The 25,869-nt window shown below is 40.5% G+C and overlaps 1 protein-coding gene across 1 annotated transcript; it reads right to left on the bottom strand.

Annotated features, from left to right (window-relative positions):
• On the bottom strand, positions 1–25,394 carry SLC30A8 (solute carrier family 30 member 8). Its single transcript, XM_032442889.1, has 8 exons — positions 25,105–25,394; positions 15,926–16,134; positions 11,961–12,107; positions 9,809–9,962; positions 9,116–9,305; positions 8,612–8,717; positions 6,434–6,568; positions 1–5,470 (listed from the first exon to the last, which is right to left on the bottom strand). Exons 1-8 carry the CDS (start codon positions 25,182–25,184, stop codon positions 5,325–5,327), a joined length of 1,167 nt encoding a protein of 388 aa, XP_032298780.1. The 5' UTR covers positions 25,185–25,394; the 3' UTR covers positions 1–5,324.
• Positions 25,395–25,869: the final 475 nt, after the last annotated feature.

Raw genomic sequence — 25,869 nt, 5'->3', positions numbered from 1 at the left:
TTGAAAGGGCAGAGGGAGTTGTTAAATTTCCCTTCACATTCACACTCTCCTCCCGCTGGCACCCCGTGGAGTTGTTCCTGCTGCTCATGCATTTTGAGGGGAGCTGCACCCCTTTGTAGGTTGACTGCAGCTCTGCAGCTTGTTCCCAAGCATTTCCCAGATGACTGGCACTGTGATAGCACTGAAGTCCACAGGAATTCCCATTTATGCCCTTATCATTTTTTCTTGCTTCCTACAAAGGAACCACTTTTGCAAAAAACCTCTGTGGCAGAGGAGGGCTGGATGCGACGTCCCCATAAGCTCATCAGTAGTTTCTGCTGCTTCTTCAAAGCGCACCACATCCTTCAAAGCACAGTGCATCCTTCAAAGTATTTCTTACAGTTCCCTAACAGCAAATTAAAAAGTAGGGCAGGAGCCAAAAGTTAAAGATCCGGGTTGCATGCTGCTGCTGGGAAGCACACCAGTTCCATGCGTTCTGACATCAGAATTACTGCCTAGTCCAGCAGCTAGTCCAGAGTGCTCATGTCTCTTTGTGGCTGAGCAAGTTGTGATATGATTAATGAACTCCTGTTCTTTCTCCTTTAGACAGAAGCTATGTGAATAGTTCCAGTCAGCTTCAGTCTCCAAGAAGAAAAGTAGTACAGAATATAACTACATAGCAGGAAATAACAAAATAAGAAGAAAAAAAAAGAAAAAAATCAGTGCTTCACAAAGCCTAAATGGTTGATGGTTGTTCCCAATAGCTAAGAAGCTCATAGGTATAGCGTGCAAGGAGTCCTATAGCATCTGTCACAGCAGGACATCTTTCACAGTTTGTCATGGCATTCATACCTTGGATGTTTTGTGTCCCCAATCCCCAGAATAAATGGATTCTCTTTTATTCTGTAGTGTTTGGCAAGGTGTTTGACACAGCACACTGTGTCAAAGCAGACCACAGTGCAGTTTGGGATGCAAAGCTAGCAAGCCCTGCTGCTACAGAAGGATGCAAACCATGAGGTAAAGCACCTCCGATATCAGCAGAAGTGTATTACAAAACAGCCCTTTTAACTTCTGTTCCTTCCTTCTTTTCATTTATTTTTGTTTTTTAAATCAAAAGTGACAATCCAAGATTTCATTGAAAAGCAGTCACCTTTCTCAGCAATGTAACAGCTGTGATGGAAAGCTTTGAACGTGCATCTGAACTTAACCAACTTAAAACTCCCCTGTTGTATTGGATCACAGAGAAACATTAAGTTTGGAAAGACCATTAAGATCACCTAGACCAGCCATCAACCTGTGCCTGTGATCACACTAGAACATGCCACTCAGTGACACACCTACCCTTTTCTTGAAGATCCTCAGGGAAGGGTGACTCCACCACTTCCCTGGACAGCCTATTCCAATACCTCATCACTCCTTTTGAGAGGAAATGTTTCCTAATATCTAACCTGTACTTCCATTGCAGCCATTTCTCTCTCTGGGCTGCTCTCCAAAGCATTCTTCAACACAGTCTGTTCTTGCTAGAAACTGACACAAAGTCCTGGCAGTGAGAAGTTCTGCTGAATGACCTGGGGAAGGCGATGATTCAGGAGGCAGTTAGGCAACTGAATGTCTCTAATTCTTTTCTTGATTAAATTGTGTTTACTCAGGTGGGAAAGGATTTTATTTTCTCAGCTGAACGTTATCAGCTGGCTTGAGATTATGAAGGAGTACCTTAAGCTGGAGCTAGTGCAGATGACTTTTTGGATATTAAACTTATAAATAACTTCAATACAAACTAAATATGTCGTTGTGCTTGACATGGTCTAACGTGCAATGCCTGTAAGATTTTTATTAGGACCCCATATTAACTGTGCTTAAAATAAAGTCAAATGAAAAAAGATTATTCATACCATATTTTCAGCAGACATGGAGCCTCCTGGCAGCCTCTTTCTTCTCCACACAGGGTGAAGAAAAATAGGAGAGGCTATAAGCAGAAAAAAATAGGTGAAAAAATGTTATGTTTGCATTGGAATTTGAATAGGGAAACAGTGAAGGCTTTGCAGAAAAAGAAAAAAAAGAAAAATGGGAAAAAAATAGAGGAGTGAGGGACAACGGTCCAAGGGGATGAAAACGGAGGGAAGGAAGAAAGAATGTATATGTGCATTATTGCTGAGAGTACGGCACTGAGAAAAGACTGGTATAGCATGCCAGCTTTACAGCAGGAAAGAAAACACTCATGGTTATGATGATAGTTACAGAAAGGGACTATTCCTGTGGTGCTAAGGACAGGTTTGCACCTTACATGTTTCCATTTCGAGTCACTATAAGTATTTCTGTTGTTTTTTTGGGGAGCATCTCAGTGCAATATTGGCACCTTGGTCCTTTGTCAGTGCTGAATGAGGATAGTTCAGCTTTGTGTTGGTCAGATAAGTGGTGTCTACTCAAAACACCTTGATCTCCTACAAACTCCTCATCCTCCAAGCTCTAGGTGAGATTTTGGTTGTAGAGAAGGAAAGATAGGGAGGGTTGCTCAGTGGTTACAGAATTATATAATTTACAAGCTGTAAAAGGGCTACATTAACATTTACAGAGACATGAACATACTCATGTACTTAACATTTCAGTGTTACCAGTAAGCCAGTAACTTGTCCATGTGAAGTGAATTCCACCAAAATACACATAGATGTGGAAACAGACTGCTTTCTTGATAAATACTTCTCTTTTACACAATAGTTCCAAGAACAGATGTAGAGAAAACAACTTTTTATCATTTTTCTTACAGTGATTCTGCAGATGATCAAAAGAATGTAAACTTAATAGAAGCAGAAAAGCCTAGAAATTGTCTCTAAATTTTGTGGCCTTTTGCAGAAATTTCAGACAGCCCGATGTTTTTTTTCTGAAAACAACCTTATACTGGATGGCAGCTGCCTTCTTATTTCTTTCTCACACCTTCTTTTACATCTTTTTCCTTCTTTTCATTAAGGATCAGTGTTTGGGGCTAACATTTTCTTTCCTCATGTCTTCACGTTTCATCACTTTTTCCCAAATTGTAATGTAAGCCTTCCCTGTCTGTTCAATTCATTTGGGCAATATCCTCATCAGTGCTTGTTCTGGCTGCTGAATCATTTTTTTGCTTCCGCCCAGCTTTTCCACAGATCTGCTGCCCAACTTTACCTTCTTGGTCGAATTTGTCACTTTTGTGGTTAAAATGTTTCCTAAGATAAACACTTGCTTTTAAACTTCCTGTTTTCACCTCTATCTCAACTTAAATCTTAGAACTGAATCTGTATCTCTTGGGGATGCTTCTTTCACCAACTCATTAACATTTATATTGTCCTTGACAATGCAACTGCGCCCTCAAATTCCCCATTATGTCCAGGTCTGTATCCTCATCTCACTCAAAACATTCTTCTGCGAATGCCAGAAGAATCCTCCCCTTCTAATAAAGATGATGTACATGTTACCTATCAACATGGTTTTGCTACGAGGCAAAAATGCTAACTTACAGCAGCAGAAAAACTTGCCAAATTAAAATTCATTTCTTCATTCCAAATTTTTTTACTGTGATCTGATTTATCTATGTCTTATCTTTGGGAGTTTCAGATGTTAAGGGCAAGAATTGACTTTACCGTTGTACTGAATACCACAGCTGTTTTCTTTGTTCTTATAAGCCACTAAATAATGAGATACTCATGAAATTCTTAATGAGTGTTGTATTTTAATACCTTATCTGCTTTCACTGAGAGGTTTATCTAACAAGATCTTCCGGGAAGCTTCCACAAAGCAGAGTAATTTGTTTTTCCCCTTAACAGGTAATGATTGCCAGCTTATTGCATTGGTCTCTCATCACATAGTTATGAATTATCCATAGCCAAAAGCCCCTAATAATAAGTTCTAATCTTTTTAGGATGATAAGGTAGAAAATTAATGTGAACCTATTGCAAATAGAACTTGAATTCCATAAAAAGGAATAAGTTTTTATACCTTAATGCTTAATACCTCGGTGCTCTTTCCAGCTGCCAGCTTAGGAACTCAGTACCACCTGGTTTCACATACCTTATGTTTAAGGAACTTGTTAATAAAGTGTGCCCTACAGCTGAGGAAGCAAGAAGTGTGGAGCTGGAAAACATTATTTCTGCATGGACGCTGAAGATCCACTGTTATGGTCAAGAGCTGAACTGAAATTGTTTTGCAAAGGAAAACTTGAGTATACATTTTCAAGTGCTAGCATTATTTTTGCTGACAAGTGAGAGTTATTCAGTTAGTTGGACAAAAGTAGAAGGACTGCAGCAAGACAAACTCTGGTTTCCATTTCTATAGTGACCATAGAGCATGTTGAAGAGGAAGATTTAACATATACCTTGGTCAGGAAATTGGGAAGCAAAAAAAGAATTTGCTTCCCAAAGGGCAGGTATATCCCTTCCCTGATCAGCGAATGACTGTGTGACGTGCCAAAGGATTTTTAATTATCTGATATGATTTCAGAGATGTAGTGTTAATGGGTTACAGTCCACAGACATTACTACAAAGGGTGTTAGACTTAATGTTCACAAAGTCCCCTAAGTCTTTTTTTGTCCTAATTACATTTTCATTTTCTAGGAGCACTTGGTCTTTTTTTATTGCCACAATCCAGCAGCACTTTGTGACAAGGACTTCCAACAATCTGCTCCAAATGTTCCATCACAGTTTGTCATTGTGTTGGGCAATGTGAGTTATAGGTTGTCTCAGTAGTGTAGAATATTGCCTGTGTCTGGTAGAAGAGTTTGTCTGAGGGCTAGCTGAAAAATTAAATAGAGGTAGCCATGCAATGAAGAACTATTTGCCGACTTTGAATGGAATTAATCCTCTTGTGATAAATACTGCAGAATATGGTGCACATCTGAGGAGGAAGGCAAAGAAAGCACATATCAGCATGCCTTTGTTTTCCAGATCTCTTCATCCCTCATGCAAGCTTAAATTTTCTCCTTCATCCTGACTAACAGTGTTGAGCTTTGCTAATACCAAATTTACATTTCATTACCTTTTTTGATAATTAGTCTGTGGGTAATTTGAAGGTTGATTAGTTTTTCGTTACCTGTGATTACAAACAGGGACTCTTCAGTGTTGCTTTAGTGCCAGTCTGTCATGCCAGTGAGGAATAATTTAGAATCACTTGTAATTGAAGATAGCCACTGATGGATTGGTAATCTATCTGATGGATGGACCTAATACCAACAAATAATGGTCCATGAACTGCTCTCAGTGGCAGGGCATTTTAGTTCAGTTAATTACCATTTATTATTAATCAATTGAAAATAACCAGCACACATAGTCTTCATTGACCTGTAAGAGTGGTCATTATTTTGCATAACATAATGCTTCCTTTAATCCCTTGGCTCCTGACAGAAGACACAGTTTTGTTTCTGATCCTCTCCTGATTCAATCTGAATGGTGATAGAGTGGAAGCTGTAGTGCTCAAACAGGGCTTGGGTGATGTCTTTCAAAATCTTCTGACTGTCCGTAGTATCTGCTATAGACAGCAAGCAGAAAACAAACAAATTGAATACAGTGTAATAGATTAGAGTGACAGAAACCATTCACAAACAGCCTAGCACTTCCACAAAGCAGCTGGTTTTGAGCAATGTCTCTTGCCCTTTCCATCCCTCTACATGGCATCAAAGGTTTGTTCATTTGAATGTGGCTAGAATATGCAACTGTGGCAAGACCCACCTTTAAGCATCAAAGAAATTCAGTTTGGCAGAAGGTAAGTTCTGGTCAAAAGATTTGTTCACCAAGTCAGGGAGCAATAGCAGTGCTAAATGATTGGGAATAGACCTTCTCTTCCAGGGAAGGTGGGACTTCATGGGGACTTTGCCTGTGGAACACTACATAAGTGAAGTTTTCTCACACAAACTGTAGCAGGTACAGGTTGCAAAAAGCAAACAGACAGACAAGAAAATTGATGTGAATAATGGGCAATTTGTCAACAGGGATAAATATATTATTAATAAGATATCATTAAAGAAGAAATGTTTGCCCTGGAGTTACCCCTATGCTCCAAACTATTTTTTAGAGACTGTTTTACAGCTGGAGAGGCATCAGGAATGCAGATTTGCCCTGTATGTTTTTGTTATAGCAATCAACAGTTTTCACATTTGACAAAACAACTCCAAAATCAATTTGATATTCTGAGAATAGTCTGGTCTGGGTCTAATTCTTTTAATTTATTTAAAGAATGCTGTAGTTTACCTCCTTGTTCCACAGCCTCGGCAGTTCCAAGTTTTATGTTAACTACAAGTCCCTGTTGTTTTGGCAGGATTTCTGAGTGGAGGATTTGAAAGCTTTTCATTTTACTTTTCTTATTTTTCCACTAAAATGATGACATTTATTTTAACAAGCAACAGACATACAGCCAGTGGTACCAATCAGAAGTACCTGACCTTTCCCAGGCAGCTGCTGAATACTTCCTCCCTGTTTACAGAAATTTACTGACCTGTGGCCACATGAGCAGATAGAATCGTTTGATTCATTGTCAGAGACCAAAGATGAAGGTTGTGAACAGACTCCACTTTCTCAACTGCTAAAATTCTTGTTTTCACTGCATCGTAAGAAAGTCCTTTCTCTGTTCCTTAGAAATTGTGGAGAAAGAAAAAGCAAACAAATTTTAAGAGGGAAGAAATATAATCATTAGAGGGAAACGCATCATGAACCTTTTTTCAATTATAAGTACAATTTTTATTAAAACACTCTGCCTTTGGAAGTCCATTTATTTTGGATTTCAGTGTAAACTTCATTTCTATCCTTTGTTTTATACTTCTCTATGGAATGAAACATGCACATGTTAGGAGGCATTCTATTGGTCCTATTTGCATAGGGAGGTAAACTATTTAATCAGATCATGTCTCAATTCAGCACTGATGTCTTTTGTGAGTGCTGATTTTATGGCCTCACCTGAGCACCTCTGAGGAATTTTGTCCTCCATAAATGACTGAGCAGCATCAGGAAGCATCAGGTTAATGGAGAGGCAAAGACAAATATTAAAATGATTTGCCACAGGAATATTAAATTAGACAAAACAAGATTACAGGTCTAGTTAATTAGTAGATAAGTGATTGTCTTCTTAGATGGGCCTTTGTACAAAATATGATAATGACAATGACAACCCTTATTCAGAACGAGGACCCATATGACAGAGCTAGTTGCAACGTGAAATTCAGAGTTCAGTCCAAATTTGCCCAAAGAATTGAATTATGGGTCTTCCCTGTCATGAGACATGGGAATATTAAAAGTGCACCTTTATGCCTACTTGAACAACTGTATTCATCATGCTTTGACTGGATCAGTAAATTGACAAAGTATTTTCAATGACACCAATTATGAAGTATAAAAATGATAAGTATAGTATTGATTAATTGGGTCTTTCATACCATAACTGATGCTAATAAGCCACTAACTCCAATATCCAATTTCTCTTTGGAAAATTCTGGGCAGAAATATGCTACTTAGGAGGCAGGAGACTGGCTTCACAGAATTCCCTGGAGTTCAAGCTTGAAGAGGCTTGTGGCACAGAGGAGCAAAGCATTTGCATGTGAGCGCTGCTTACAGCATCTGGCAATCACTGCTCTGAGAAAGAGATCCCTGTACCTCAGGGCTGCCAGGCCTCCTCGGTAGTCTAGTTTTTCAGTAATCAAGAGATCTTCTGATTTGTCAGCAGCCAAGATACAGCCAGCTGCTGCCTTCTATCCAGGTACACTTCTACACGAATGTAAACTATCTCACAGTCACTGAAAGAAGATCAATACTAGAATGTAGCTTTACTGTAAAACAACGTTGAAAATTTCCTTTCCTGAAGCAGCAGTAGGGGAAAAATGAAAGAGAATTAAATAGCCATGCAGATTGTCACATTGAGTAACTCGTATACATTCAAAACCTGCATTATTTTAGCTACTTTTCCTTTTTAGCTTAAATCTTCATAGCTGAGAAAGAGGTTGCACTGCATTATTCAGTGTGTAAGGAAGGCAAAAACATGCATCTGTGACTTGCTCCAGACGTTTGGCCTTGCACATCAAATGTTCAGACCCATAGCTGGCAGGATTAAATATTACTGAGTATAGTTCTTGTTGCCTTCATGTTGATGTGCTGGGAATTGTCTATTTCCTTGCACACAAACGTGACTGGAAAGCTCCATCGGCTTGCTTTTCTGGATGGGCATAACTGAAAATCTTCGAAACTTCTGTCTCTTGCACCCTGTCTGTTTTACAGACACGGTTCAAAGAACAGCCTTTCTCTTTTCTTTGGTCTTTTTGGCAGACTTGTATTTCACATGGGTAAAGGAATTACACAGTGAACAAAGCAAGTAGACATCTTTGCTGAAGGGATGATATAAAGTAATGTTATGGCAAACTAAAGCTTTAGGAATACACTGGGGGTTTGTTAATTAAACACCAATAGACCAATTTTTACAAAAATTGGAGTGTGTAATTTTTCCAGTGTAATGGTAGAGAAGAGATTGGATTAAAATTTTAATTAGAATTACAGCATGATCACAGTTATGAGAGTTGGAAATTGATAGAGAGGCATTCTATTATGGTTTTGTGAGCAAGTGTAAGAAATATGGAGTGACAGAGAGAAGAAACGAAATATAACCATTGAGTCTGGAATCAAGTCCTACCTTCCATTAACACAATCAAAATATCCCTTAACATGGCGATGGTGGTTGCCAAAACAAAGATGGAAAACACAAACGTGCAGATTGGATCAGCTATTTTGTATTCTGGCTAAAAAATATGAACACAACACTCTGTTAATTTCATTTTTGTTGGTTATTGCCATTTTTAATTAGTTAATCTGGAAGAACAATACATTCCATTCTTTTAGTACAGAATCAGTGTCGACCTCATTTGCCAGTTAGTGCAGGGGGTGAAGGTGCTACGAGTGAATAAAGAGAGAGGCATAAAAATATCCTTCATTCAGTTTAAACACCAACAAGAAACTGTGACACTCCCAATAGCCTTTTCAATTCCCAAGAACGAGTATAATTGTCCTTAACTAAATTACAATGTGTATCATTAAAACACAGAAAATATTTACACAGAACCCAGTTTTACAATGCTGTGAAAAAAAAAAAATCGTTATCCTTAATTGCAAGGAGAGCAAGTGAACTAATGAAACTAACCTTAAAGAAGATGATAAGTGCACTAATTAGCACACTAACACTCTGGAATAAATCCCCAATGGCATGCACAAAGGCTGCACGCAGGCTGGCATTGCTCAGAGCTGGCTTTTCCAGAGGGGCCGGTGTGGTTTCCCTGGCTTGTGCCCCATGGCAATGCCCGTGTCCAGTCTGGTGTAGAATCAGGCTTAGTCTGCAAAAGATATAAAATTCTGAGGTTACTGTGTCTTTGAAAGCAGTGACATCACACACGTCATTACCTCTTTCATTTCTGAATGCCAAGCAGTACAATCAGACACACTAGGTAATAACACAGAGTGGCTAAGCAGATAATTGCTAATTTTTTCACTGTTTTGCATACAAACAGGAAAGTCTATGAGCAGGGGAATTAATGAGAACTGATTTTCTATAGATTTCTTGAATCTTCTGATGTCTAATAAAATATGAGATAGAAACATATATACATATATTTTTTTTCATAGAGTTTCCATATTTGTAATTTCCCTCCTCAGTTTGGCAGCAAAGAGAAAGTAGTAGAGCAGTGGGATCTCTCTTCTCTACCCAATTCATACTCTCATAAAACTCACTGCAAACTTGGTATTTTTGAGATCAATATCTCTCCATCGTCTTTTACTGAAATACACCAGCAGATTCCCTGTTCTAAAGTTATTTGGAATGGAAAACAAGGTAACTTACAGGATATTGGCGCACACAGCACAAGCAGAGGTGGTGAGCATCACTGCGGCATCAATATCATAATCGGGGTGTAGCAGCCTCATGATAGCCAAATATGTCAGCACACCAGTCACCATCCAAATGATTATCATAGCCATCAAAGCTCCCAGAATTTCTATGAATTTTAAAAATCTAATTTTAACAGAAATGGTAACAGAAGCACAAGAATTATGAAGGGTTTGATGTTAGTTATTCCAAGTCTGTGGAAAGAGAGCCGAGAGAGTTACTTCTGTCTAAACATATAGGTGCACAGAAAGAATGGGCCACAGCATATTTTGGTCATAGGCAAATCCAGTGGCTGTCCTGGACAACCCTATGCACATGGTGGCCTTTCTACCTTCTTTTGTCTGCTTCCCAGTGTGAAGCTTATGGAGTACTTGGAGCAATTGAAAAGGACTGTTTCAGTAGCTTTGGGTGGAGTAAAAGGAACAGGAATGGGAAGAAGGAATAAAAGAGCAATTCTTTTACATCCTGTGTACTTGCCTGGCCCAGCCAATGTGTTGTGAGGGCTGAGGAACCAGCCCTCCTTCTACAGTGAGATTAGTTCAGTCAGAGGAGTAGATGTGGGAGGGAAGGAGAGAGACATGGCTCACTCAGACCTGCTGGAAGACATAACCCCCTCCAACAGTTTCCCTTATTTCTGTCCACTTCTCTTCATTTCACAATGCAGAAAACCAATGAGTGCCCCCAACAAGGCCAGCAAAGCCCCTCCTTCCTCTCTCCTGAGACTTGTTCCAACCAATGCCACCAGTGGTGATAAGGACAAAATAATTTTTTTTTGTCCCCGGGGCAGCAAAATTCAATTTTGTCTCTATTGGCTCTGAGTTGTGCTCAAGTAAATCCGAAGTCCCCAAGGCCAACTTTTATTAAACTGCCATAGGCAAGGTCTGGGGATGTTTATATGAACGTGCAGAATATTTTTAACAGGATGTGGAACTAGTAATTGCCATGTGACTTGAATAGGTAAATGCAGCACTTTATGAGCACAGCTGACACAATTTCAAGGGAAATGAAAATTAACAGTAAAGAAGTAGAGAGTCATATAGAACAAATCACTTGCACAGACCTCTGCTGATAATCTGTGAAAGCAGCTAAAACTCAGTGTACAGTTTTGAATATGTTTTCATGACAGACACAAATTCTGCATCAGTCTAGGCCTCAGATGTTTATCAATAACTATTTTGTCTAAAAGCAATGATTAATGAATGAAACTGCAATGTCCAGGAAGTCTAGTTTTAATTAAAAGGACATCATAGAGAAAAGTGGTATTTAATATTTGTGGTGTTTATATTTTCGAAATTGCAGAATGAAACCTTGCAAACTTGGCCCAGAGGAAGGTGCTGATAGCTATTTAGGAGCCAGCAGCCTTTGTGAATGTGCCTGTACCTGTGTATGTACTACACCACTGTCTACACCACTGTAAGTGCTAGAGGTCATCTTTACATTATTTTTCAACATAGAAGCTTAGCAAAATCCCAGCAAATCTTCCAGACCAGTTCTATAGCACTAAATATTTTACTTTAAATATTCTGTTAAATTTCTTCAGGACTGCTAGCACCAGCAGAGTACAGCATGTGATACCACGGGATTGCTTGGGAAACTTTTGACTGTAAGGCAAAGAAATTGCAGCTGAAGAGAACTTTCCTATGTGGTGGTAAGTCTGACGCATTCATCAGCCTCATTCAATGCCATGCTTCTAACCATGCTGTTGAATGTAGCCGCATACCCAAAGGATTGTGTAGGACGGCTGTCCTGACTTGTTCTGCTGCCTGGCTTAGTACACCCAAAGCATTCAGGTGGCTCCTGCTAAATCTGAGCCCTGTCATACAGTTTTGTGTGACAAAGCCAATCTATCAGTCTGAGAAAAGAGGCAAAATGCTTCCAGTGCCACAGAAAGCTGCAAGACTAGCAGTCAGTACTCAGTGACTGCTACCCACCTGACTGCTCTCAGCTCCTCTGATAAGGCACCCACCTGCACATTAAGCTGGAAATACACTTGGGAAATCGAGCAAGAAACATAACTATCTATATATATATAACTATATAACTATCACAGAATGAAACTAAATGGGCTATGATAATGGATATTGGATGCAGTTCTCCCATTTGCTACCTGCTCGGTGCCACCCAAAAGTCAGCTGCTTGGTGGGAGGCTTGGAGGCCAGCCACAGTGAGAAGAGACTGATGAGGAAGCTTGTGAGGTCCACCAGGATGTGCGCTGCATCGCTCATCACCGCCAGGCTGCCAGCGATCTGCCCACCTGTGGGATGAACATGTCCCTGTCATAGCTCTGCTCAGGTGTTGAAGCCAACTGGATCAAACAAGGGATCTAGGGTATATTTTGTTTTCACGGATTGTACCCATGACTCAAAACTCTTCATAGATTGCTTCATTTTGTACTTTATTCATGCATTGAAAGGTACAAATTAATAAAAAGATATTTGTCCCAGATACATAACTGAGTGTCGTAAGGATAAGAGCTGTGGTTCACAACTGCTGTGTTTATATTACTATTGGACTACTTTACTAAAACTACTTTTATGTCTTTATTGGTGAAAGCCAGGCTTAGGCATCACATTTCCAGTACCCTTCCACTGTGGTATTTCAGATTGCTGAAATTGTATGTATGCACAAAAAGTCAATATTATGTTGTTTATGAAATTATTTCTCATATTTATAACAGGAAAGATGCATGTTACAACTAATGACTGGATGCCAAACCTTTTGTTTGTCACAGGCAAAATTAAAATAGGAATAAAAGGGAAGTTTCCAGCGTAAGAGTTGTGATAAACAACCAGCCATATTAGCAAGGGCATGGAGAAAAATGTCCTGTTTGCAGGACTAATCTACCATTTTGCAGCTGTAATGCACAATTTAATTTTGCTGTTGGAGCTGAAAAAATGTGGCTGAATGTCATTTTACTCTGGGAGTGAGGAGGGTGATTTTCATGTGAATTCTGAAATCGCATTTCTTTTACCCAGCAAGCCAAGTGCTGTTTTGCCAAGTACTTGTAACCATGTCTCAGGGCTAAAGGCAAAGCCAAAGAAACTGAAGATTATTCTAAACGAATCCCAGCTGCCAGTGGCTTCAAGAAAAGACACAGACCACAGGCAGAAAGCTGTCCTGCCAACTCGGTGTAGCAGGGGAATGTTTTCATCACAGATGTAAAATAATGGGAATCGTGAAATGATAGAGACAAAACATCTAGTTTCTGCATCTGACAATGTATTTCTGTCCTTCTTCAGTTTAATTAAATTCAACTCACTCACTTCCCTTGACCAGAGCCCAGATGAAAATAAATGAATCCTGAAAAAAACTGTAAAACCCCAAACGCTTCTTTCAAACCCTCAGCAAAATACCACTGTCTAGTGGACATGTAGACAAATCTCATTTCCTCATAGATGTAAAGTCTTCATGCCAGCAAGATGCACTACCTGTTTGATTTCCTCACATTCAGATTTTACACTGGAATGCATTATGCTGTGTGATATGCTACCCCAGCAAAATGCTCATCACATGTATAAGGAACATATTTATTTTGTTTCTTCTGTTGCCTCCCTATACATTCCACTTACAGCTGCCTGTGAGTCACCCCCCAGAAGGGAAAGGGAAGGACTGTAGAATTTTGCTGCATCCCGTTCCCCATAGTAAAATGTAAATTCAATGACATGAGGATTTCCCAGAGCATAAGCAGATGTAAAAGAGCATTAATTTTTTTGTCATTACATAGACCAGACTTTCACTGTTTGCAGGACAGCTCTTTCACAGGTGGAAAACAGTTCTACACAGCAGAGGGAAGCAGGATTGTCTGACAGAGCACAGATGTTAACAGCCAGGGCTTTCAGCAAACAAACACATAGAGCACGAGCTGCCTGCAAAGCCCTATTGCATTTTAGATTATGTATTTCCATGTTCTTGGGACAACCTTACAAAAGCTTTCTTCTAGCCTGCTGTCTCTGAAAAAATGTTGGGAAATTATTTTTTTATGTATTGCAGCCATAACTGATGCCTTGGGTGAGTTTCTGAGATCTCAGTCCATTTTTCTTAGCAACTTGGTCAAGTCTTTATGTTCCTTTTTGACATGATAACACACACTAGGTTTGTTTCTCTATCCAAGTGGAAAAAAAATTCTTTGAAATTCATATTTGGTCCTTAGCCACTAAAAATCCTTAGACAGTACTTTTGTATCAGGGCTGTACACAGGGTGTCATTGGCTTGACTGATATCTCCAGATCTCTGGAGATCGCAGTGGAATTGAATTGGGAGAAGAGAAGGCAGTCGTCTTTCTGATATAGTTTGTGCAGCAGGCTGGGCCAGCAGTGCCCCTTTTGGGAAAGCAATATGGGACAGCACAGATGGTTTGAGTGAAAAAAAAAGCAACATGGCAGGAAATATCTAGGGGTTCATTGAAACACAATTTATCAACATCATTGAGACTGATGTACCTTTGTTTCTTGTTTATCATCATAACACTTGAGAAGTTGTTTGTCCCTAAAACTAAAAGGAAGGGGGACATCTTGTCTGCTCTCAAGAGGAAAACCTGTGTGATGCTTACAGGCTTTTACTGCTCTGTATCAATACTCCCAACAAGTGGCCTTTATGAGTTACTATTACTCATCATGGCTGTTTATAGCTTTGCATACCACAAAGCAGTAGAAAATGCCAGTCATTCTCTGGTCAATCATCAGGCACATGCTGTCTAGCCCAGTGATTAAAAAAATTAAATGTGTGGTTCATAATTACAAAAATCTCCATAGATTGCTGTCTGTAACTGCTGTTAATAACTGGTTTGTCAAAGTTTAATGGTCTGAAGCAAAATGGTCTTCAAGCCTGTTACTTAAGCTGTCACTACAAAAAAGCTGTATGATTCATTAAGCAAAATGAAACATTTAGTTAACGTATCATCTGTCCTTCCAATTATCCTCTAGCATTGCTGCATTCACCAAACTTAGGCCTGCTGATTACATGGTTTTGCTAATAATGCATTTCTTCTGGCACTGGAAATTGCTGCATGGAGATTAGTGGCATGCACCAATTTTCATAGGCAAAATGCACACAACCTACAAATAAGAGGGCTTCATGCAGAAGAAACCTGTGCAAAGAAAGAGACAGAGAAATCTCTGCTAGGTTTGGCAGCCAAGAGCGAAGACAGAAACGCAATGTCTTTGGAATGGAACTGGAATGGTCTGGAACCACCAGTGCTTCCAATTCTCACTCGTGAGGAAGACAAAGACTTTCTATTTTGTTTTCATGGGGCTCCATATTCAGGCTCTGGAAAAACATGGGTTTCAGAGACCTTTCTGGCTAATTTTTTCATACCCTTGGGATACATGTGGCAAAGACCTGTGGGATTCCTCATGGGATTCCTTATCTCACCACAGAGAAGGGGAAATTAAAGAGCCATCAACTATCATGTGTGTATCAGTATTACAGAAGCAATGCAGAGGGCAGATCAGGAGACAAAATGAAAGCAAACTCTTCAGGAGAGAGACAAAAGCTTGATTGGATGATAGGTCAAGAAGTGAAAGCTAATTAGACAGGGAATAATCATCCATTGATCCAGAGGCACAGCAGCAGGCCAGTTTAAGAGATAAACGTGCTCTGGTATAAATACATTGACTTAACTGAGGAAAAGCAGATGGTGAATCTGGCCATGGATTTCCCTGGACTTTTGCATTTAATATCAAATCCTGCTGCAAGCGACCCTCTCCAGTGCTGAAGACTCATTGGCCTGAATAAATATGCAAAATCCTTTTATCTTTTCCAAGAAAATGAAATTAAATTATTAAGAATCCTTTTGTGACATGATGCTGAGACATGGTAGCCACTTTTGTCTGAACTGAAATACCTGAGAGAACAGTTGAGGCCATTAACTGATCCTCCTAGACCTACCCAGATCCTTATTTTGTTAATTTAACTAGAGAAAAGAAAATTATTCCTTTAAAGAGTGGAAAGGAAGGGGTGTTACTTGATCCCAGGTGGGGTCACCTCTGTGCAGTGGGGGTCACTGCAGGCAGAGTGAATGCAAAAGGGCAAGAGTACAGATGTACTGGGCATACAACTGAGCTCCCTTTGAGCAAAGATACTCCCCTGTAATCTCAGCAACCATGAAGATGATGCAAATTACTGATGCTGTATAGAGCTTCCTCCGTGCTTGGTGCTGCTCCCTTTTCCTGTTCTCATAGGCCTGTGAGTATCCATGACAGTGATATGCTTGACTAGCTTCAGCATTTTCTTCTTCCCGCTGCTGCCTCTCTTCATTGAAATTCTTCTGATGCCAGCTCAACCTTTGGGATTGAAAGGAACAGAAGGTTAAAAAAGAAAAACCCCAGTTATTCTGGCATCTAACCCTGCAGCCCCAGAAAGTATGTAATTAATGCTTCTGTAGGATAAAAGCAGCACTGGGAACAGTGGTTCATCGAGGAGGCTTGCTCATGCAAGCAGGACTCTGTGGGAGGGAGCTGCACATGAAATGAAGCTCTGGCAGTGTTTCCAAGCTCTCCAGGCTCTCCTACATCATTTACCAGTTTATGAAGCAGAGGGTGACTTTCTCTGGCTTGTGTACATTGTGCACATAATGAAAAAGGTGACAGAAAAGAAAGGACTCCAACTGCTCAGCACAAGAAATTCAGAAAGTCATACCTGAGGCAGATACCAACCAAGTTCAACATAGCATGGAGGTAATTCTGTGGGAATTTTTGGTTTTCTATTTCCAACAGCTTTATTACGAAGACAATGCAAAAATATATTTTTTTAAATCTTTTATTTTGTTAGTATAATTGACTAAAGCTATTTCTTTCCTCTCTCTGCACGCAGAACTGTTCTATCTCAAATTTCCACTCAAGCACAAAAACTCTCCCTCTTCCAGCAGGGCCTGAGCATGGAAGATATTAGTTCAAAGGTTTCAAAGGCATTTAAAAAATCAAAGAAATCAATTCTTCAAAGCACGCTGAGCCCTTTGTGCCATGAAAAGGAGAAAAGTTCAGCAGAAGCAGCTCTCATAGCATCATCTTATCCCAAGGTAATTTCCCATCCACATCTGATCTGTCACAAAACCTCAGTGCTGTCCTTCTCAGGGCTTTCCTGGGAAATAAGGGATAGGAGAAGAGACACGCAGAGGCGTGATGCATTGTGGCTGCAGGAACTCCTGAACAACCATCACATGTGCTGCTTGCTTTAGGGCATCCCAGAGTTTATTCTTGGAAGCCTTAAGGTGGTTTGTTAAGCAAGGATGGTCCTACTTCTGTATCTCCCAACTGAGAAGAACCCAAATGGAAAACAAAAATAAATTAAAAAATCATTATGTCACTCCAGCTACAGCATTTGTGGCTGCTGCTGCTCATGAGAGTGCACTGCAGTATCCAAAGGTGAATTCTGCCCAGATGGATATTTGTAATGTTTGTATAATCACATTCCAGCTATTTGCTTCCCTGCCCCTTGTAATGACAGCCTCTTTTCCCCATTTAAAGGAGTAGAGACTTTTCTTCAAGACCTAGAAGAGCAGTTTCATCAGCTTCACGAAGGAGACACATGCTCTGGGGAAGTACAAGCATCTTTGTGACTTTCTGTGGTGTTTCTGTACTGCTGATGGAAGTGGAAAGTTGCCTGAAATCTTGCTGAAAAGAAGTTGCAGCAGTGGCTGCCAGTCAGCAGTGATCAGTGTCAAGAAAAGATAGACACTGTAGTCACAAACCTTTCCAGCTGCCTTTTGGGCAATTGGAGCAGCCTGCAATTGCTCCACTGGTCTCACCAGAGCACCGTACAGCCTTCATCCACTGATGAATAAGAATCAGCCCATTGGGTTCTTCAGCTCTTCATATACTCTTGCTCTATCCGATCAATAGCACTTTGTCTGCTTTCATGGCAGTCAGGCCCTGCAACTGTACATAATCAGTGTGAATTTGGATTTGTAAATATTTTTGAGATGTTCCAAGGCTTCAGCATGTTCCCCTGAGTCAGCTTGTTTCCCAGCTAGGTTAGCATGTGGTCTCTGTTTGCTCACCACTGATTCCCTGTGTTTGCTTCCAGGAGCCTGCATGAAAGAGCAATGCCCAATGCCTGGGAGACACTTAGTTTTCTCAGTCCTTTTTTTTCCCCCATGTTTTTCTTTATTTTCACCACAACAGCAAATAAATGGGAGCTGAGCCATCTGGGGAATGGGCTGCCCATATGGCAGCCAGGGTGCCTGCAGCCAGTCCTCTTCCAATGCCTGAGCTCTGCATTCATCAGACTCGTGTGCACCGTGTCACTTGCACACAATGTTTTTGCTGATGAATTAGACTCAGAAGGTACCACAAACTGATTCCTTCCAGATGGCTGACTAAAATACTGTAGTTTTCTCACTCTCCCCAGGAGATCGGGGCATGCAAGGTTTTCTTTCTCGTGATCCCTCTCTGGAGTTAACTTCCAATGCTCTTCTGCAGTTTGCATGTAAAATTAATTTCCCCTTAACTTGATTTTCATCAGCTGGCACTGAATGTTAAAATCATCTTAACGACATGAGTCATGATCCTTTCAACAGCCTGTCAGGGCAGGGATGCCAAAATTACCCCTGCCAACTTTGGAGCCACCAAATCCTCTCCTTGCTGCTAACAAAGTGGGTCACTTTCTGACCTCCATCCCTTTTTTAATCTTCAGATCTCTCCATCAGAAAACAAAACCTCAGAGTTCTGCTGAGGGCTAGGAAAACACTGTCCACAGACCTGACTGAGCAGATGCAAAAGCAAATGGAGGCAGCATAAACCCATAAATGTGACACTTTTCTGTCTAAAAGTGCCTAAGTAAAAGTGACCTTATTGGCAGAGGTGGTGAGCATTGCTGCTCCCTTTGAACTCACAGAACAGCTTCTGGCCCCACAAGTTAGGAAGGTTCCTGCCAGCTCTGGTGCATAACTGTTCATTTTATTTTATTTTTTGCTTCCGAGACCAGCCTGCCACTAATTAAAAGAATCTAAGAGGCAGTTTTGTAAAAGTGTGAATCAAAAGCTTAAGGTGCAGAGATCAGCTATGTCAATCTGTAAACCCCTCCTGAGTGCTTTAGAGCAAGATGTAGCCTTTGAGCATCAGATCTCCGCTTCAGCACACTGCAACAAGAGTTCCAGATTAAAAGATTTTTGATTTTTTTTTTTTTCTCCATTTCAAATTCTCTTTCCTTTAAAAAAGACGGCTGGGGAAAACATCAGAGAAAGGCACCTACTGAGTCATGTGTATACGGAGGGAAGAAAATATTAATACATATTGTAAATTCCACACAAATCATTAGCAAGAGCTTTTGATTGTAACTTCCCTTTGTTTGTTTTCACTTGATCTGTTGGGTGCTTTGATCTGACAAGAATAATTGCCATCCTAGACTGCTATGAGAACCCCAGTGACAAGAGCAAAATGTGGAATTATTGCACTTCCTGCAGGAGAGCACCTCTGTCACAAGGGACAAGAGTAATTTTTGGTGTCTGAAAGGGTATGAAAATGCCTTCAGAGATAAAAATTATCTAAGCCATAGTCACATCACTTATGCTGACACAACTCTGATTTCAACTGAACATTTCATTCATCTTGAACATCTCTAAGTCACTTAATACCTTGTTTATAGCTTGTCCATTCAGATTCTTCTTTTCCTCCCACAGTATTTTGGGCACAAAACAAAGGCAATATTTCCGTATATGCACACATTTAGATGCCTATTAGATTGCAATTGCACCTACGATGATTTTATTTAGTCTCGTTTTGAGAGTCTGAGCACGTGTGCATAAATCTGTTGTGAGCAAATTTCCTTCTGTAAAATTACAACAGCTGTACAGAGTTAGAGCAAAAGTGTTCAGAGCCACATTTCCAAACTCTGTTGTGAGAACAAGGGGACACACACAGACAAAACAAGGAAGATGTCCGGAGTGCTGCTTCCCTGATGCTTCTCCCAGGCTGCACAAACCTGGAGGCTGGGAGCTTGCTGAACCACAGCTTGCTCCTAACAGCCCTTCACAGACCTTTCCTCCAGGAACCACAACAACTCAAGGCACACTGAGCTGGGAAGCAGCTCCACAGAGAAGAACCTGGAAATCCTGGTGAACAATAAATTGAACGTGAGCCAGTAATGTGACCTCGCTGCTATGCAGGCTAATAGTATTCTTTGCAAAATGTGGCTAGCAGGTCAAAGGAGGTGACCTGTCCCCCCTACTTAGCACTGGTAAGGCTGTACCTCGAGTGTATTCTGTTTTCTGGAGCCCCCAATAAGCAAGAGAGATATGGATACACTGGAGAGTCCATCAGAGGGCCACCAAGATGATGAAGGGACTAGAGCACCTCTCCTGTATGGAGAGGCTGAGAGAGCTGGGAGTGTTCTCAGCATCTCAAAGAGAAGAGGAGGCTCAGGGGGATCTATCAATGTCTATCAGTACCTGAAAGGAAGGAGCAGAAGATGGACCCAGGCTCCTGTCAGTAGTGCCCACTACCAGGCAAGAAGTGATGGGCACAAAGTGGGACACAGAAGGTTCCACCTGAACACCAGGAAGCACTTCTGTGCTGTGCAGGTGACAGAGTACTGGCACAGGTTGCCGAAAGGCTGTGGGGTCTCCACCTTGGAGATCTTCAAATGACACCTCAGCATGGCTCTGGATCCCCTGCTCTGTGTGTCCTTCCTTGGGCACGGGTTGGCCAGATGGACCCAGAGGTCCCTGACAACCTCATCCATTCTTTAAATCTACATCTCTGTGAATCTGGCTGATTTAAATGTGGTTAGTTACACAGTTTAATTATTATTTAGATAAAAATAATGCAATCTTTGTTAGTCTTAAGCTGTCTGCCTGATGTTTGAATTAGTTCTACTGTTATAAATTTTGAATGATCATTCCCTGTTTACCTTTATCACATCAATCATGATTTTATGCATCATTGGTATCATATGTATCGTATATCAGCCTCCACCATCAGTTTCCTGAGACTGAGTTATTTAATTTGTTTCATAGCACTCAACATTTTGGTGCTAATTTTCTTCTTTTTCTGAGATGAAATGGGAATAACTGTACTATGGTATATGGTGTATGGCAGACACAGTTCTTCCTGCAGTGTCTTTATACCAGCTTTCATGAGGCCAAAAGCAATCACATTGGTTTTGATGAGATTGCCACGACACTGCTTTGTCCAGATGGCAAGCAAGTATGAAGGAGATAACCACAGGGCCTAAACCAACCTATTTCCTAATCACTGACCTCCACAAGGCACTAAGAGTGGTGGAAAGCTTTTATTGGACCCAATAAGAGTTTTCATATCACTTGCAGGAAGACAGAAAAAGAAAAAAAATATTCCCTAAACAAACATAATAGAAAATCAGTCTCCACCCGATGACACTCCAAGCTCTCTTCAAACTTTTCATCTAGTGGTATGTGCCTGGATGACAGGAATCAAGTGCAAGCCTAAGCCTTCACTGATAGATAAGAATAACTACTGGTCAAGTTTAAACCATGTTAAAAGCTTCTACATGAAGATTAGCTCTAAAGTTTCTACACATCTTTCCTGCTTCCAGCATTGCCCTTTTTGTGCCTCTTTTCTCAGAGTGCTACTGTTATGCATCCTAGTTGAACATGGTAAGACTCAGATCTTCTGTACCTCATAGACTCTCAGCAGTAATGTGGCATAGATGTCACGGTGATTTAGCAAAGAGCAATAAACTGTATTTCCATCATGTGGGTTCAATGGCAGAAGTAAATGTAGAGGTTGGTTTTCCACTGTAATTCTATGTGTTTAGACCAAGGTCAGTTAAAGCTTTGAGTCTTTCTAGCTCTGCATATGCCAGTCTTTGCATTTCAGTTATAGCAAAATAAAAACAAAAACCTTGAGACAAGAAGCTTTGAGCTTTACTTGTTTGATGGTATTCAAATCACACTGTAATGACATATAAAGAACAAAATCAGAAATGCAAATCAAGCCAAAATCTTGTACACAGTGTAGCTGGCACAATCTGATATAAACCCATCGGTTTACGAAGTGTGATATTGAATATTTCTGTTCAACATTACACTGATCTATTACCAGCAAGAAATAAAATAGTCTGACCTGTCTTCATTCATAGGGACCTGAAGAATTTGGTCAATACATTTCTTAGTCTTTTAAAAGTTATTATCTAGATCACTTGATAAATAACAGACATAACAAATTATTAACTGTCTGAAGAATTTATCTTCCCACACCACTGTATCAACTGCTACAATAAAGTAGAAAACTATCATAAGCCTAATCTAAAGTGAATATCCTCTGATTTGACTTATAGACACCTTTTGAACAAGGCAGCAAGTTGTCAGTGCTCAGCTTCAGATTCTGTTGCAACTGTGATTAATATTCTTCTTGGAGAATGGTGAGAAGTTGGATACTGAGTTGGATATTAGGAAAAAATTCTTCTCGGAAAGAGTGGTAAGGTATCGGAACAGGCTGCCAAGGCGGAGGCTGAGTCACCAGCCCTGGAGGTTTTTAAAAGAAGAGATGTTGCACTGAGTGATGTGGTCTAGAATGATCACAGACATGGGTTGATGATTGGACTAGATGATCTTATTGGTCTTTCCAACCTTTATGATTCTATGGTTCCATGATTCTAAGTGGATTGTGTCATCTGTCCTGGGACGAGGTCTGTTTAATATCTTTATCCATAACCTGGAGGAGGACATAGAGTACACCTTGACCAAACTGAAGGATAATTCCAACCCAGAGGTGCAACTGAGCTGTTAGTTAACCTATGAAATTCAGCAAGAATCATTGCAAAAGCCTATATTTGGAACAGACATTTGAGACTACATATAGAATACTGTGTACAGTTTTAAAGACACCGGTGCAGGGTGAAAAAACAATAAAATGGTAAGAGATTAACTGATGGCCACCAAGATGGTTGGAGGCTGGAGCACTTGCCATGAGGGAACTGAAGTTCCAGCCTAGAGAAGAGGTGGCTTCAAGGGAACCTAGTAGCAGCCTGCCAATGATTATTAAGAGGTTAGTGATAAGATAGTGCTTAGTTGATTTGCATGAAGGAAAGATGAGGACAACAGCCATGAACTGAAACAAGAGGATGGAGACCAAATATAAGAGGAAAAAATTATTGTGACAATAATTCAGTATTGAAGCAGATTGTCCAGAGATGTTTTGCAGTCTACATCCTAAGAGATATCTTCAAGACTAGAACAGATAAAGCCCTGAGCAACCCTGTTTGATATCTGAGCTGACCCTACTTCGAGCATGAGGTCAGACCAGAGACCTCCTGAGGTTTCTTTCAGCCTGAATTATCCTGTGAGCCTACAGCTGATCTGATTTTCAGAGAGCTCAGTTAAAGACAGGCTCCTTTTAAGCATTTAAAGTTTGGCAAGGGAAACCTCAGCACATCCAAACCCACTTGTGACTACTGACAGTCTTGGCATGTCTAAAACACTCTTCCTCACAGGCTGTGAACAGGGAATGGGGCCTGTATTCAGATTTCCTACTCACATGATTGAGATAAAAACAGTTTTTTGTTCCCTGTGTATTGTAATAATGGCATTTATTAAAAAGAAAGAAACTGGGGGCTGGCAAAGAAAGAAGCAATCTGTGTGCAAAATAGATTCTGTTGAAAGCACTGGAGCTGTTCATTAAGCCTACACATAGGGAATGGAAAAATATGGTAATTTATACCAAAGGCTAAAATGAGCTTACTGCTACTGATCGGCTTAAGACACCTGAGGCTTTGCCCACTGCTGGTCTGTGCAAGCTTGATCCCAGCAGGCTGCATCCCCATTGATGGAAGAGGAGGCAGCTGAGAGTTTATGAGTCAGGATTAAAGGGAAAATAGGGCTAGGTGACATAATAGTGACAATCTGCTATAGGCTACCTTACCAGGAAGATCAAGCAGATAGGGCCTCCATAGAAAGATAGGTACAGCCTTAGGTTCACAAGCCCTGGTTCTTATGGAGGACTTCAATCATCCTGATATCTGTTGGAGGGACAACACAGCAGGACATAACAAATCCAAATGGTTCCTGAAATGTATTGATGATAATCTATGTGGATGAATAATCGGATCTTGCAGTTAATAAAACTTCACCTGATAAAAAATGCCATAAGAGATACAGGAAAAAATGTCACACCTTGGTGACCTCCCTTTCCTAACAATCATTTCTGCCTCAGGACACCTTTCCCTGTACATTTTAAAGGTTTTGTCCAGAGATGCCCCTGTGTCCAGAGGGGCCAAAGGACTTCAGCCACTGAAGTTGTGCCCACACAACTGCAAGCTATTGAAAAGGCTCTGAGATACTTCAGTAACAAAAAATGAACTGTAGAATCATGTGGGATTTTTTAAAAACAGAAATATTACCATAAAAGTCATTTTGGAGAGTGTAATAATATTTAAATAATAACCCAGACATTCAAATGACTAAAATATGATGGAAGTGACTCCAGTATAAGAACATGGAGAAATGGATTTCCATTGGAACTGACAGCATTTATGCCAAGTTTCTGTCCCAGGCATCTTAGGACAGCCAAGCAACAAATAACCTGAAAACCAGTGAGATAATGGAAATGTCAAGAGGTGCTAAGCTGTAACTGAACAGATAGTTAAAAAAATAAATGCTTGCTGCTCTGAGTCAAGAAGAAGAATGAAAATAAGTTTAACTGTAAAGCTATTTTATGATTGACATTTGTACTCATTTTGAACCCAAGTTATAACAAATTTTATGTTTTCAGAGGGTCTTTCTTCACTTGGGCAGGCATTTACTCATAGGACCTCTGGCACATGAGAGGCACACCGGCTTCAAGCCTAATAGAGTATCCACATGAATAAGGTTTTGCAGGATCAAGTCCCCAGTAGCTTCACATTTCTTTCACAGCAAATAGAGTATTTAGACATTCAAGCATGAAGAAGCTTTGAATCAAACACGATGTCAATAGCACTATTATAATTCAGCCTAAAACCGTAACGTAATCCATGAGGTTTTGCATCTTTCAATAAATCTAGTCAGCTTATGAAATACATAGCAGGAGACACTTGCTTCAGCAATAGATAAGTTCAATCCATCACAGGTGCAGATACACCAGGCTGCTGTATGGTAAATACATCACACATTTACTAAGAAAGTTTGGAAATGAAAAAAAATATTGAACAAAACATTTGGAAAGTAGTAAAAGCTGTTCTCTATACATGCAGTGAAATTCCCCATACTTCAGCATTGGTGGCCCATCTGCACATGAGCGGCCTCATGTTTCTGACAAAGATAAAGCAATGGCAGAGAAGGAAGCACAGAGCTGCGTTACCTGTCTATGGGTAAGGAGTACCTCTTGGTGTCCCTCTCACTCACAAGGCACAGTCGCTCAGGACCCTTTTTGGCAGCCATGAGGTTGCTGGGGTTTTGCTTGCTTTTTTTCTCCCCCAAAAGTGCTACTTGCTCCGTTGGAGGTGGATGCAGGCAAAAACGTCCTTGGAACTTATTCAGAAGTCTCTGCCAAGTGGTTTTCAATGAAAAAGTTTTAATAATCTTCTCAATAAACCCACAGCAAGAGAAAGCAGCTTTCCTATTGCTAGTGGCGTCACTAACACGCCAAACAGTAATTCGCTGAGAATGAAAGATTGGAGGGCTTGAGCCTCTTTCCCTTTTTTCTTTTTTCTTTTTTCCCCCTTCATGCGTGACATGATTCCTGTCACGTGCTGAATAAGTGCTCTCGCACTGCTGACTCAGGGTCAGACCCTGACCCATCATGCACACTGATTTACACGTGCTGAAAGGGAGAGAGAAGGGGAATAAAAGCCTGATTTGCCTGGAAACAGTCAAAACACAGTTTGTCCATCTGCTTCCTCAGATTGGAAGGAAAGCACACTTCCCTCACCCTCACTGGCACAATCTTCCTTCTGCAGCTCCACGTGAGTTTGGTCCAAGGAGGAGGAGAAGGTCTCACTGCAGCCTCATCTTGGGCACGGGCTGTGAAGCTGATGGTGAACTTTGTACTGGTGCTGCCAGCATCTTGCTTTATAGAAAGTAGTGGAACACAGACTAGAAATGTGCAGTGAGCAAATGCTTTTTA

The sequence above is a fragment of the Coturnix japonica genome, chromosome 2, assembly GCF_001577835.2.
Source record: "Coturnix japonica isolate 7356 chromosome 2, Coturnix japonica 2.1, whole genome shotgun sequence".
Taxonomy (NCBI): domain Eukaryota; kingdom Metazoa; phylum Chordata; class Aves; order Galliformes; family Phasianidae; genus Coturnix; species Coturnix japonica.
Note: the sequence above shows the minus strand (reverse complement) of the source record. Positions and strands in the feature narration are given on the sequence as shown.